At 38.6% G+C, this 14,146-nt stretch overlaps 1 protein-coding gene across 4 annotated transcripts in view; it reads right to left on the reverse strand.

Moving 5' to 3' along the window:
* LOC134348076 (RAS guanyl-releasing protein 1-like) overlaps positions 1 to 14,146 on the reverse strand; it is a 175,042-nt gene that overhangs the window by 18,341 nt on the left and 142,555 nt on the right. For all 4 annotated transcript variants that reach the window (XM_063050927.1, XM_063050935.1, XM_063050910.1 and 1 more), the window contains exons 9-12: positions 12,861 to 13,136; positions 6,734 to 6,814; positions 3,618 to 3,722; positions 2,480 to 2,589 (exon numbers count right to left, since the gene is read on the reverse strand). In XM_063050927.1, the coding sequence (XP_062906997.1) occupies positions 2,480 to 2,589; positions 3,618 to 3,722; positions 6,734 to 6,814; positions 12,861 to 13,136 (572 nt within the window). The remainder of the gene's footprint in view (positions 1 to 2,479; positions 2,590 to 3,617; positions 3,723 to 6,733; positions 6,815 to 12,860; positions 13,137 to 14,146) is intronic.

The raw sequence follows: 14,146 nt of genomic DNA on the forward strand, positions 1-14,146 counted from the left end.
CTCTGCGTAAACTATTTGGTAAAAATGGTAGCAAAAGCAGACTTCAGGCTTTGGTAAAAATTATAATCTGCAATAATCACTGCAAACTATACTTTCTGCCACATTTTAAATAACGCACAAGTGAAAACATTATTGAGTACAATTAAGCTATGCTGTCATAAACAAACCCGTACTTGGGCAATCATTCGTGTGACACTCAGGAATAAAACAGTGCTGCATGACGACATTGATTTACTTAATAGAAGAGTCAAAGATGTGTGCTTAGCTTACTATATTCTGTGTGCACTTTTTGAGAGTAAAAGACAATTGATGTAAAGATGTAATATGTTTTGCTTCAGAATTGGGTAATATTCACTGTTTTAATGGCTGCAATCTGCCTCTGGTTTTTCGTGAGTGCCATTAGCTGCTGGCTTTTTTGCCACCATTTTGGTGCTGGACAGGTGCGGTGAAGCCATTAAGCTGTAAATTTTACTTCTCTATTGCAATAGTAGTGAGCACTAAGCTGCATGTTAAACTCCTGACCATGAATGGATTTAGATTTCTGATGCAGGATAAGTAATGAAAAACCTTAATGGTACTCCTGTCAAAACTGACAAAAGTTTTCAAAAATTTATCATGCTATTTTAACAATTGCTGATGAAACACAAATGGACTGAGTTCAAACACACCAGTAAAACCCATTATGCCATAGTCTTCAAATGGTAATACTTAACTGTAAAGACAGTAGTGATATTCTTTTAAGTACATTTCTGATTCTTTGCTGAAATGGCTTGCAGAGAACTGGCCTACTAAGAATCCATTTTTAAAAATATAATGTCAGATATACTCCTGTTTTCCCTTTGTCAAGTGTTGCTTAAGAGAATGTGTTGTATTTAGACTAATAAACCAAGTGTGAATATAGTGGTGGCACATTTATTTCACTATCTCTGTTCTCCAGTATCAAGCATTACAATTACTGTGTAAGCCTGCGAGTATTGCACTTGTACAATTGGCCTACAGGATATACAATGAGTTGGTTCATGTAGACCTTTGTTAATTTAGTGTGCCAGTTTGTTGCTTCACATGTAAATTTGTTCATTTCTTTGCACTTAGAATTTTCTGTATCCTGCTGGAGACCTGAGTGAGTCATGCCTATATTTATAGAAATAAATACTTGTTATAATTGCTAAACAAAAAATAATAGCCATGCAAGAATGGTGATGGTGCTGTCTGTGAAGAGTTTGCATGTTCTGCCCATGTGTTTCCTCCCATCTCCTAAAGGGGTCAAGGTAGGTTAATTAACTGCAGTAACATACTCGAAAGGGTTGTGATTGATGGGAATATGTGAGCAAATTGATTTGCAGGGATGTGGTGAAATAAGAGGGAGCACGAGTCCAATGGATTTGCTTCCCTATAGCTGGTGTGTATCTGATTGGGGGTGGAGGGGGGGAGATAGCTTTTGTCCATTCTTTGTAAGATTAAGGTACTCAGTATAAATCATGGAGATTTTAGGGAAGGAGCAGAAAAGCTTGATTCAATTATGGTATGAAAAATTGAGGGCTATTGAGGAGGAACTGGGGCAAACCTGCTTCCAATGAAAATAGGGTTTAATGCAAAGCCATAAGGTAATTAGGAAAATCACCAAAGAGATGAAGGAGAAAATCTTTTGTTTAACCAGTGAACAGTGAGTTGAAGGTGAGGGAATAAGGAAATATGCAACACATGGTAAAACTTGGAAAGGAACGTTGAAAGCAGGCCTGGAAGATGAATTGGGATAAATTAGTTGCAATGAGATTTTCTTCCATCTACAACTATGAATTTAGACAGATTAGATACAGAAAGAAAAAATGGAGAGATTGAAATGAGAATGGATGGCAGAAAACATGTAAAATCTCAAAAATAAATTTCTACCTTCCAACTTTATTCTTTTTTGAATTGAGAGTGAGTTGCATTGAACGAATGAATACATAATGATAGATTTTGTCATTTAATAGTGGTTTTAAATTATATTTGCAACACAATCTTCAGCATTTTGAAGCCTCTCAAGAGACTGGGAGTGAATTCCTCTTGTTAAACTAACAAAGCATTTTCACACTTTGTACCTGGCAATTTCTGACTTCATTACTCTTCTTGACACAAACCGCTGGAATTCTACAGATAATGCGTGACTTTATTATAGACATAGAATTTGTTAGCAAAACTATCACATTCCAAGGGAGTTGTTTTCCCTTATTCAAGTACATAATCAACAAAGCCATAGAAAAAGAGCAGGGGAATGAGAATAATGGGTTAATGCTTTCAAAGACCTGGCATGCATCTAAAATGTCTTCCTTGAATACTGTTGCATGCGTGTGTAATAAAAGTACAAACTCAAAAAAAACTGGGATTATGATCTGAACATTTAACTCTTTCAGTCATACTAAAAACATTCAATTCTGTTGGAATGCATGCCATCATACTTTCGGGACATTTTACACCATTGTGAAATTGCTTTACCTACCAATCTTTATCCATAACGCAAAAGGAAAAAGGAAAACTGGCAGCAATCTTTTCAAATTCCTCCTGTGAGATATAGCCATCCTGATCATGATCATAATTTTTAAAGACTGACTGCAGAAAACATATAAAAGATTACAGTTATTATATACTCAATTATAATAATGAACAACCTTGAATAGTACTAGTAACTAGGTTCACATTAAGGTTGAAAGGGCAACTTTGGGAATGATATCTAAAAATGTTATCTTAAATGTGGAAACTGCTTTAAATGTAATTGTCTTTATCCAAACCAAATATTAAGTTTGTGAAAAATAGGAGCAAGTGTTGGCAATAATGCTAGTTAAGCTTGCTCTGCCTTTTAAGATCTTGGCTGGTCTGATCTTGACTCACTTTTCACCTTTTCCCGATATAATGCTCAATTCCCTGCTACTTGCAATTTCTGTCGAATAGCTTTAAACATGGTCAAGGTTTCAACCACCACACCCTCAAAGAAATTTTTCCTTATCTTGAATGGGTGAATGTTTATTCCAAATCCTCAAATGGTTGGATTAATTTAATATCAGAGAATGTATACAGTATACAACCTGAAATTCTTACTCTTCACAGACATTGATTTGAACATCGTCACCTGTGAAATGAAACATCCTCTCAGCATCTAAACAACTTCCACCCAAACCCCTCTCCTTCAGAATTGTATGCACTAATAAAAAAGATCACCTCTCATTCTTCTAAACTCTGCTGATTGCAAAACTAACCCACTTGTTACAGATTCCCATTACTGAAATTGGGAAAATCATTCACCAGTTGCAAATGTTCCACAGGATTAGTTTGATCTCTATTCCTGTATTCTACTTGGAAAAAGCAGTATTATTTTCTACTGAAAGAAGATTCACTGATGTGATCCAATCTTGGGAGGGGACTACAACTTTCACCCAGTCTTCAACCTTTCAGAGGGCAATGTCAGTTTTCACCAATATTCTTCACTTCTCCGCTATGTTGGAAAATTGTGGCAGCGCTCACTCTTGGCTTGTTGGCTTGAAGATGGGCTGTGGCCAATGACAGCTCAGCTAGGTTAGTGTTAGTGGTGCATGGGTGCCCTCTGGTGAAGCAACGACATTTTTGGTAGGGGAAAAACTCACGTCAACCATCCGTTGAACATGTTTGCTGACAGTCTTCGGATCAGGCTTTGGGGATATTCCAGGGGCCCAGTCTGCTACAACAGGTGGTTTGCAAGGAGTTGTAGGCTAAATAAAATAAAGTCCTGTAAGTTACATTGCAACGTGTGTGTGGGAAAAGGACATGTATTAATGTGATACAGTAGCTGGATACTTGAATCATCAAGCAGTTCTGACAACCTGATACAATTTCAGACAATAGTAACCTCCTATTAATTTTGTGGAAGCTATATGTATCCAAGAATAATTATATGTTGAGTCTTTGCTAATTTAAACTGTTGATGGCCAATGTTAAGTCATAAATCTGGTATTCCTTTTTAAACAAGTGTTTTATAATTATTAAATAATAAAAGAATGTATGAATCTATCTTTCAACAGTTTCCAGTTCTCCATTATATTAAAATAAGTATTCCACAGCCTCAAATATTATAAACTAAAATTATCATAAGGATAGGGATGCCAAAATATGCACTGGATAAGTTCAGCGGGTCTTCAATCTGAAATACTAGCTCTGTTTTTCTTTCCACAACTGCAGTCTGGCCTGTTTAGTGTTTCCAGTATTTATGGTTTTTATCTGTTTTTATTGAAGATTTCTAACATCTGTAATGTTTAAATTTTCAGGTACTTTGGACCGTTTTAGTCTTCATATTATAAAAACAGAGAGGAAGACAATTGAGAAACTGCAAAGAAATTACCAGCTAAAAAACCAAGCAGAGATTTTATCTGCTGATATTGGACTAGCCAGAGGCCTTTGCTATAGAATAGAGAAGACTGAGGCATTTTACAGGGTGCATGTCAGAAGAAGTTTTCTTAGCAGGTCAAAATTATAAATAAAAGACAGCCAATAATGAATTCAGTAGGATGTTCACAAGAAACTATTTTATCTAGTCAATTGTTAGAATATGGGAGTTGTTGCCATCAGGAATATCTGAGATAAATGGAACTGTGATGCTGACTAAATTCAACATTGAGTAAAGAACAAATGGAGCACAAAGAATCAGCCCTTATAGCACACCTGCACTGTTAGTTTACACTAATTCTATTGTTTTTCTTTGGGAAAGAAACACCAAAAACCCAGCAACACACATCAAAGTTGCTGGTGAACGCAGCAGGCCAGGCAGCATCTCTAGGAAGAGGTACAGTCGACGTTTCAGGCCGAGACCCTTCGTCAGGACTAACTGAAGGAAGAGTTAGTAAGAGATTTGAAAGTGGGAGGGGGAGGGGGAGGGGGAGATCCAAAATGATAGGAGAAGACAGGAGGGGGAGGGATGGAGCCAAGAGCTGGACAGGTGATTGGCAAAGGGGATACGAGAGGATCATGGGACAGGAGGTCCAGGAAGAAAGACAAGGGGGGGGGGGGGAATGCAGAGGATGGGCAAGGGGTATATTCAGAGGGACAGAGGGAGAAAAAAGAGAGTGAGAGAAAGAATGTGTGTATAAAAATAAATAACAGATGGGGTACGAGGGGGAGGTGGGGCATTAGCGGAAGTTAGAGAAGTCGATGTTCATGCCATCAGGTTGGAGGCTACCCAGATGGAATATAAGGTGCTGTTCCTCCAACCTGAGTGTGGCTTCATCTTTACAGTAGAGGAGGCCGTGGAAAGACATGTCAGAATGGGAATGGGATGTAGAATTAAAATGTGTGGCCACTGGGAGATCCTGCTTTCTCTGGCGGACAGAGCGTAGGTGTTCAGCAAAGCGGTCTCCCAGTCTGCGTTGGGACTCGCCAATATATAGAAGGCCACATCGGGAGCACCGGACGCAGTATATCACCCCAGCCGACTCACAGGTGAAGTGTCACCTCACCTGGAAGGACTGTTTGGGGCCCTAAATGGTGGTAAGGGAGGAAGTGTAAGGGCATGTGTAGCACTTGTTCCGCTTACAAGGATAAGTGCCAGGAGGGAGATCAGTGGGGAGGGTTGGGGGGGGAAGAATGGACAAGAGAGTCGCGTAGGGAGCGATCCCTGCGGAAAGCGGGGGGGGGGGAAGGGAAAGATGTGCTTAGTGGTGGGATCCCGTTGGAGGTGGCGGAAGTTACGGCGAATAATATGTTGGACCCGGAGGCTGGTGGGTGGTAGGTGAGGACCAGGGGAACCCTATTCCTAGTGGGGTGGCAGGAGGATGGGGTGAGAGCAGATGTGCGTGAAATGGGGGAGATGCGTTAGAGAGCAGAGTTGATAGTGGAGGAAGGGAAGCCCCTTTCTTTAAAAAAGGAAGACATCTCCCTCATCCTGGAATGAAAAGCCTCATCCTGAGAGCAAAAACCCATTTGCCACAACTATTAGACCAAATCATGACAAGGTTATTGAAATGGCGATTTCAGTGGTAGATAAACTAATCATGCAGAAACTTCTCAACAAATGATGCAACCTATTTTGAAAGTACTCTAATATATCCAGATAGTCAGTAAAGTAATTTAAATTGATTTAACTTGGATTACACCTCCTTGGATGGGGAAAAAGAGTACACATTAGCACAGGGATCCAAACCAATAATGCATCATTAATTAAACAGTTTTGTTCAGATATGTCAGCTTAATTTTGAATTTGGACAATTGTATAAAGTAAGGGGTATTTTATCAGTTACCCAGTGAAATACCTTTCCTAGTGAAATGTTCATCAGGTCTGATGGATTAATACTTGGTTTACATATACAGTATATCAAAAAAAAGTGGCTCACAAATAAAACAAATGTCTTAAATTCAAGTCATCTTGGCTTCCCAATTTCAACAAATGCTTACCTCCATACAGTATCTCATTTATAAATACAAAAAAAGGTCTATTACTTTTAATGTAACAAAGAATTCTTTTTGCAATGTAAAGCTTCCCGGACACTTAACATGCTTTCAGTCCGAAATCAATTACATGCTTGCTTAAAGAGCGGTAAAGCTCCTGATTTGAACACGATCAAATTTGATTGTCTTTCAAATTTAACCACCTGCAATTTCACGATATATAATTTATCTGGCAATCTGACAAGATAATTGCTGCTACAATCAGCAGTAATGCATATCACAATATGGCACTTAATATGAAACAGCAATATCAAATGACAGGAATAATATAAGGAAACTTTCTTACTGGAGCTTTATTGTTCCTTGGCTCGCGTGCATATGAAAGCTCGTAAATTTCATCTTCTGAGTAGTAGAGGTCTAGTGAGAGCTGAAATAGTGCAGAGTACCAGTAAAACAAACTGCTTTCAATAAATGTTTCAGTTTTCACTCACTGCACCCATGTTTGGTCAGTACCTTTCATTGTATATTGATAGACCCACTAATTATGAAATGTTATACTCACAGTTCAATTAATGATTTACTGATGACTCAAACTACTGCAAATACCTACAGAGGGCACCAGTAACCCTGATTACAGATGGCCTACATTAACATGCAGTCTCACTTTATTTAATTGCATCAATAAAACCCTTTAAAGAAAACCAAATATGGAATATTTTAGACTAAAATTTCAATTATGTTTATGGTTCATAATTCTCTCACCTCTTCTTGACCACATTGCTGGAATAAGATTACACAGGTTTCCTAAGAACTAAGGTCTTGCCAATAAGCATTAGAGAGAATATTAACATTGAGGACCAAAGTAGATCATGTAACTACAAAGGATATCTGACTCTTGCCCTATTCCATACTCACCAAATGTTTACTAGTGCTTTAAGGTTTCAGAAATAGATACCATATATTACTTATACATTCCCTCTCTTTATTCAGATGTGCTGTTCCAGTGCTTCCCAAGACTGGTCTATAAGGCCACCAGAGACTAGGTTCACATTCATTGGAATGGCTCTCCTGCATTGTTATATAACTACCATTCAACATAAAAATACTACTTTAAAAAGCTTGTATGACATAATTTAAACTGGCATAGCAAGCAGCAAATTAATGTACAAAATAAATTCACTGGCAAATACATCTCTTCCTTAAATCAATGCAGCAAAAAAACTGACTGATAATAGTCTTATTATTTGAACAATACTATCCTGGTACACAGAGATCAGTGAAAATATATTCCTTTATATATTCATCACCACCCCTACCATTTATCCCCAAATTTTACTGTCTTCAGTGGCTATGACAGAAGTATGGAATAATATATCTACTTCTGCTGCTCTTGAGCGGGCAGTTTGGAGAGGCATAAAGTTGATGTTAGTGATGACACAGTCCAGAATTCTGCTCAGCATTTCGTGAGAGAAAAGCAAGATCGCAAACAAAAATTCAATTTTTTATATGTCTCCATAAAGCCTGGCATTGAATTACATTATGATTTTTCAATGTAATCCACAATGTTCAGCAATACCATTGGCAAATGATCCTGGAAAAATCATAGTATTTAACACTTAATAGAGGAGCAAGTTAATGGTGGCCAGTCTGACTATTTCTGACTGATTTGCATCTTGATTTATTATCAGCAACTGGATTCTATTTCACATTCAGTAATGGCGTGCCCAGAGGTTAATAATCCCTAATAGGATGCTGTAATTGAAGAACACTAGGTGAATTTGTTTGATTACACCTAGCAACAGCTATGAAGCAGGCAGATTTTGCACTCTGAATAGTAAGCTGCGCTCTCACCAATCATCTGCATGCCTGTCAAGCATTGACTCTTCTGCAACCAGCACTGCAAATACCCAGAGGCAGCTCACTGGCTTTCAAGTGAATCTGCCAAAAAAAGTGCCAGTGAAGAACAGTGCAATACAATTAATACTCATTGAAACCAATTAATACTTACTGATTAAAATTTAAATTCAAAATTCTGCTTGCAGAATCACAGAGCCCTGCTAAATGGTCTCTGTACAAACACAAAGGAAGCACTGTGGCAAGCTCAAAGTGAAACAAGAACTCAAGATGTATTTTTGCTTTTGCAACTGTATTTTGTATATTTGTTCAACTTATTGCTGGCCATGTGGTTGAGATAAACCACAGGAAGAAAAGGACAGCTGTATTTAAAAGGCTCGTCTTTATGAGAGAAGTGTGCTGTACACACCTTTTATAAACATTAAGGAAATACAACTAAAATCCTGCATTTATGTAGAATAGGTAATTTAATGAAACACTCCACAACAATTAATAGGACACAACAGAATTAATATTGCCAAATAGAAGTATGGTAATAGCATATAGAAAACTGATACCGCAGACCAAGCCACAGAAAGATATTTCGGAGATGACTCAATGCTTGATCACAGATAGTCTTTAAGGAGCGTATTAAAGGACAAGAGAGAAGCGGGAAGTAAGGAAATAATTAGAACCTCACACACAAAATGCTGAAGGAACTCAGCAGGTCAGGCAGCATCTATGGAAATGAATAAACAGTCAACATTTCGAGCTGAGACCCTTTTTTCAGGACTGGAAAGGAAGGGGGAAGATGCTAGGATAAGGAGGTGGGAGGAGGGGAAGGAGGATAGCTAAAAGGCGATAGGTAAAGTCAGGTGAGTAGGAAAGATAAATGCCTGGAGAAGAAGGGATCTGATAGGAGAGGAGAGTGGACCATAGGAGAAAAGGAAGGAGGAGGGAGCCCAGATGGTAACAGGCAGGTGAGACGAGGTAAAAGTATGGAATAGAAAGAGAGGGGAGGGGGAGGGTATTTTTTTAACCAGAAGGAGAAATCAATATTCACACCATCAGATTGGAGGCTACCAAGATGGAATATAAAGTGTTACTCCTCCACCCTGATGGTAGCTTTATTAGAGCTTAGGGGTAAGGCGGCTGATATTGGACGTATATATTAGGGGAATGCAAGAAGCCAACGTTTGTAAAGATAAAATAATATGGTTTGTATGGTTGAAGGAAATGTATAAATGGCAGTGGTGATGACGCACTAAGTGGGGTCGGTACTACAGGAAAAGAGCATGGTAAAGCTCTTAGTTCATTAAGAAATATGAAAATTTGCCCTTTAACTGTTCAGTTAATACTAGCTCCTTATGGTGGGTCTCAGCCCAAAATCTCCACTGTTTATTCCTCTCCATGGATGCTGTAGGAGCAGACTCTATGGGCAAAAGGCCTAATTTTGCTCCTATGTCTTATGGTCTATGACCTGCTGAGTTCCTCCAGCATTTTGTGTGTGTTACTCAGTTAATACCATCTTACTTTGAATTAGTAAAGTTCATTGTTAAAGTGTATGATCACTTGACTCATAAACTAAGAGCTCAAGACTCTTGGTAAGTTAAGTTTCCTGCAGCTCATTTTTGTTTTGCTCATTAATTTGCTTGCAACTGAACTGTGCAAGTGGGATTTCCTGGTGTACTATTTTGAAGTACTGTGTAACTGTAAAGGTACATCCAGAAGATGGCTTTCTTTTGCTTTGTCCATCTTAGTGCCACATTAATACATGTAAGATGTAAACTGGCATTTTGAGGTGAAAGTGATGACCAGGTGAATCATACTTTGTTGCTTACAATATAGGTTTCACATTGTAGTTCAGTTAAAATTTTATTTTTTCTCTGGATAAATAAATGAAAACTTTAGAAGCTTTCAGAAGATTGGAGCAAATAGTTTTAATAAAACTGCCGAGGTTCAAAGCTTTTGAACTGTTTAGCTTGACTGATAGGTCATTATATTGTGATAGTTATAAAAGGCTATGGTGGTGAAATATTGACATTTTTAACAGTACTCAACTTTTTTTGAAAAAAAAATTAAAATAATACAAATAGCTATAATTTGTTCTTATAGATAAAACTGGCTGACAAATGATCATAATATTTAAATGAATTACACCCTATCCTCGTTATATGCGTCTTCAGACTATGCGGATTCACAGTTATGCGTGGAACCTATTTCTACCAACGTCTCCTTATATGCGTCCAAAATTCACAGTTATGCGAGGAGCACTGCCTTCCCGCCAATACAAGTCACGTGCGCAGGCTTCACAGTCTCACTATTGGGATGAGAAGCACTGCTTTCCCACCAATACAAGTCAGGTGCGCGCGCCTCACAATCTCTCTCCCGCCACTCTCGCATTGGTTTTGACAAGGTGTGGATGCACGATCTTAAACTTTTGTTGGTTTTACCTACGGTGCAGTGATCTTCTGCTTGAAATATTTAACTATGCCTCCTAAGCATCCGATGTCATGTCTTGGTCTGTCAGCCCAGCGGCAGAGAACTGCTTTAACACTTGAAAAAATGTTGGAAATTATAAACAGCGTGGCATCAGCTGAAGGTAACACAGCTCTGGGACGCTACTGCCGGGAACAGAATCTTGCCTTTAAAGTTCTTTTGTTGCTTGACAATGCGCCAGCCCATCCTAAAAATTTGGACAGCATTCATCCTAACATAACAGTGCTTTTCCTGCCGCCTAACACAACATCACTGATTCAACCACTCGACCAGTGTGAGCCACATTCAAGGCGTACGTATTTTTTTTTACGGCGAACTATCTCTCAGATGCTGCAAGCAACAGATGATTTTGAAAATCCCGGGAGTTTACCAACGGTGAGGGAATGGTGGAAGTCGGAACACTTGACACAAATGGCGATGGACATGGACCCAAGTTTAGAACGGAGTCAGCATTTCAGTCATTCCCTGCTGTCAACCTTTCTCCCCTACAAGCAAATTTATGCTGAAAAACAAAATGCTGCCAAGCAAACAACCCTCATACATCAAAGTTGCTGGTGAACGCAGCAGGCCAAGCAGCATCTATAGGAAGAGGTGCAGTCGACGTTTCAGGCCGAGACCCTTCGTCAGGACTAACTGAAGGAAGCAAACAACCCTCACCATTTTATTCAAATCGCTGTAATCTTCTGCTGCCGACAGTTCTAAGAGTTCTGTGAGTCTTCCTTCACCCCTTGCTGTGCTTGATATGATCCTAACGACCACAACAATCCACCTTATCCGTCTAAAGCTGCCCAACATCACAACAACCACTCATCTCCCGGAGCGAACACACCTGCCACTGTTGGTGAGTACTGTACACCAGAGGATGTTAACTTTCTATGATTTATTACATTGAATATTACCTTAAATTGATGAAATATAATACAAATGTTGTCTTGTAGTACTGCTTTTGTGTCGTATTGGTACGAAAATGTGAATAAATTACAGATAAAACATATTTAGGAAGCCCTCTGTAACGCATCCCTATTTTCTCCATTTAAATAATTATTCACGTTATGTGATTTCACATTATGCGTCAACTTCGAGGAACGCATCCCTGGCACATAACGAGGATAGGGTGTAATAGCATTTTTCAACACAGTTAAGGAGCAAAAGAATATCAATATTTTATGAATGTTCTAATGGAAAATTCTTTGTCTTTATAATCTCCAGTTACAAAATTGATAACTCCCATTGTGTTTGATCTCCCTGTGAGATTGGTTGCCCTTATCTTTGTACCTTCTCTACTCACACAACCTTCAAGTCTCTAATAAGCTCCAGTTTTGATTTCCTGGCAGATACGGCCTATTAGCAAACTGCTTGGTTGAAGAGGTTTGAAGAAGTTTGAAGAATTCAGCGAGTGAAGTGAGGAGACATGGTTGGCAGATCCGGGTCCAGTTTGTTATGGACTCCATGCTCTTCATTGGTTCTGGATGTTGGTGGCTTGTGATAAAACTGAGAGCACCTATACTCAGTTTCAGGACAACATTAGGTCAACATAGGGTTTGCACCTAAAGAGAGTTACAGACCTGGAATGTAAGCAGTTTCCAACAGCCACATGGCCATAGGACTGTCCCGAACCAGTGCTACCTTTATCAAGTCACCAGGTAGAGGGGAATCATTCAAACTGAGCACTGGCTGTCAATTGAAAGAGTCAAGTCCAGGTATCTGACCTTAACTCTGTGACTAAATCAGTGTAAGTGCCAAAGAATCACAGAAACAAACTTCAATTCCACTCTGGACTTCACATGAAGCCCTTTGTCAGAACTAAGCAGGAAGATGCTACTAGACCTCATGTAATAAGTTCAGAACTTCTGCATTTGTACTTTTTGGCATTTATCTTGAGGAATGACAATGGTTGAAATTGACCATTTAAGTCAAGATCAGATTATCTGAACAAAAACACCCACTTGCACTTAAATAACACAATGAACACTTCTAGGTTCTGATTCAATGATACAAGTTATAGACTTTGTTTGCATTTATCATGTCATTTTTGAGATGCTTAATGCCTCAGTATTTGGAATGTCAGTGTGCATTTTTCAATCTAAGGACTATTTATCATTTGATAGAACAAACCATCATTGCAGTAAAGACTGACTTACTGTGAGCAAATGAACAAGGTCCTTGTTTGCTTCCAGAGGTGGTACAGTGTTCTGAAGCTGGACAAGCTCATTGATGTGGTTGTACAGAATCTGCAGCTTGTGTATGTTAATCTTGCTATCTTCAACATAGTCTGGCAAGGCTTCGTGTAGTGAGATAAGATCTTTCAAATGGACACCCAAAATAGGAATCTTGAAGTCTAAGCAATCACTGTAGACACGTCGATAGCTATTGTAGTTTCCACTGGATGAAAGCAGCTCAGTCATTTCATTCATTACCTACATTAAAAATACCAAGATTACACATTCTGACTATTCATACTTAAAGGAATCATTTATCTTAACCATACAATTTTTCCATTTGATAGTTTTGAGAAAACATGACCAGTTAAAGTACAAGAATGAGTTAATGCAAACACAAAATAGTCTACATTGCATAAGCAACCTGCCATTGTCCTACTTTGTATCAAACTTTGCGAAAGAGGTTTCTTCTTGAGATATTGTAAACCTTGCCTAGAGCTGGCTACCACAGGTGCTTAGCTGCCTGGAATCATGTATTGCAGGTTTACCAGCCAGGTCGGCAATCATTCTATTCTTGGTAATAGATTTTAGAGTCTACGGTACTTCCTGTGTTACTGTCAGGACTTCCTCTGACTGGCATTCATAGGGAAAATATTGATTTATCAGATCATAAGGGGATATATTGAAGTTTATATTCTGTACCACAGATCTTTTGTCATGGCTGGAGATGCATTGTGGTCCAGAGACAACAGTGAGGGCATACTAAGGCCAAATTCTCTGAATTAATTTCTGCACTACTTCTGCCAAAAGGTACAGGAAATACCTGGGGATGATGACACCAGACTGAGTAGTTGAATGGGAGTTGTGGCTCCTGATGAGAAATTATGGTTACCAAATGAGTTGCAGATCATAACATGTCTGCCTAATTAATTAAAAAATATTCTTAAGAATTAAAAATGTTTGAGACCATATAATTAAAAGTTTCTTGGTGTGTTAGAAACATTAATGCCAGGTAATTATAATGCATGCTCAATGTTCCTTGTATAGAATTCTAATCAAGTTGCCTTCAATAAGGAAATTTATGCTGCGTGGGGAAAAATAGTCTTTTCTGTTCTTAGAATCATAGACAATTTACAGTGTTGAAGGAAATCATTGAGTCTCACACTGTCATTTCCCTGTAAAACTGAAAATGATGGCATAAGCAAATAGCATCAAACTTTGACACGGTGCAACACGCACATTTTGTTCAGGTATAATTTTTCACAGAA

Source organism: Mobula hypostoma, chromosome 1 (genome assembly GCF_963921235.1).
Source record: "Mobula hypostoma chromosome 1, sMobHyp1.1, whole genome shotgun sequence".
In the NCBI taxonomy this organism is placed as follows: Eukaryota; Metazoa; Chordata; class Chondrichthyes; order Myliobatiformes; family Myliobatidae; genus Mobula; species Mobula hypostoma.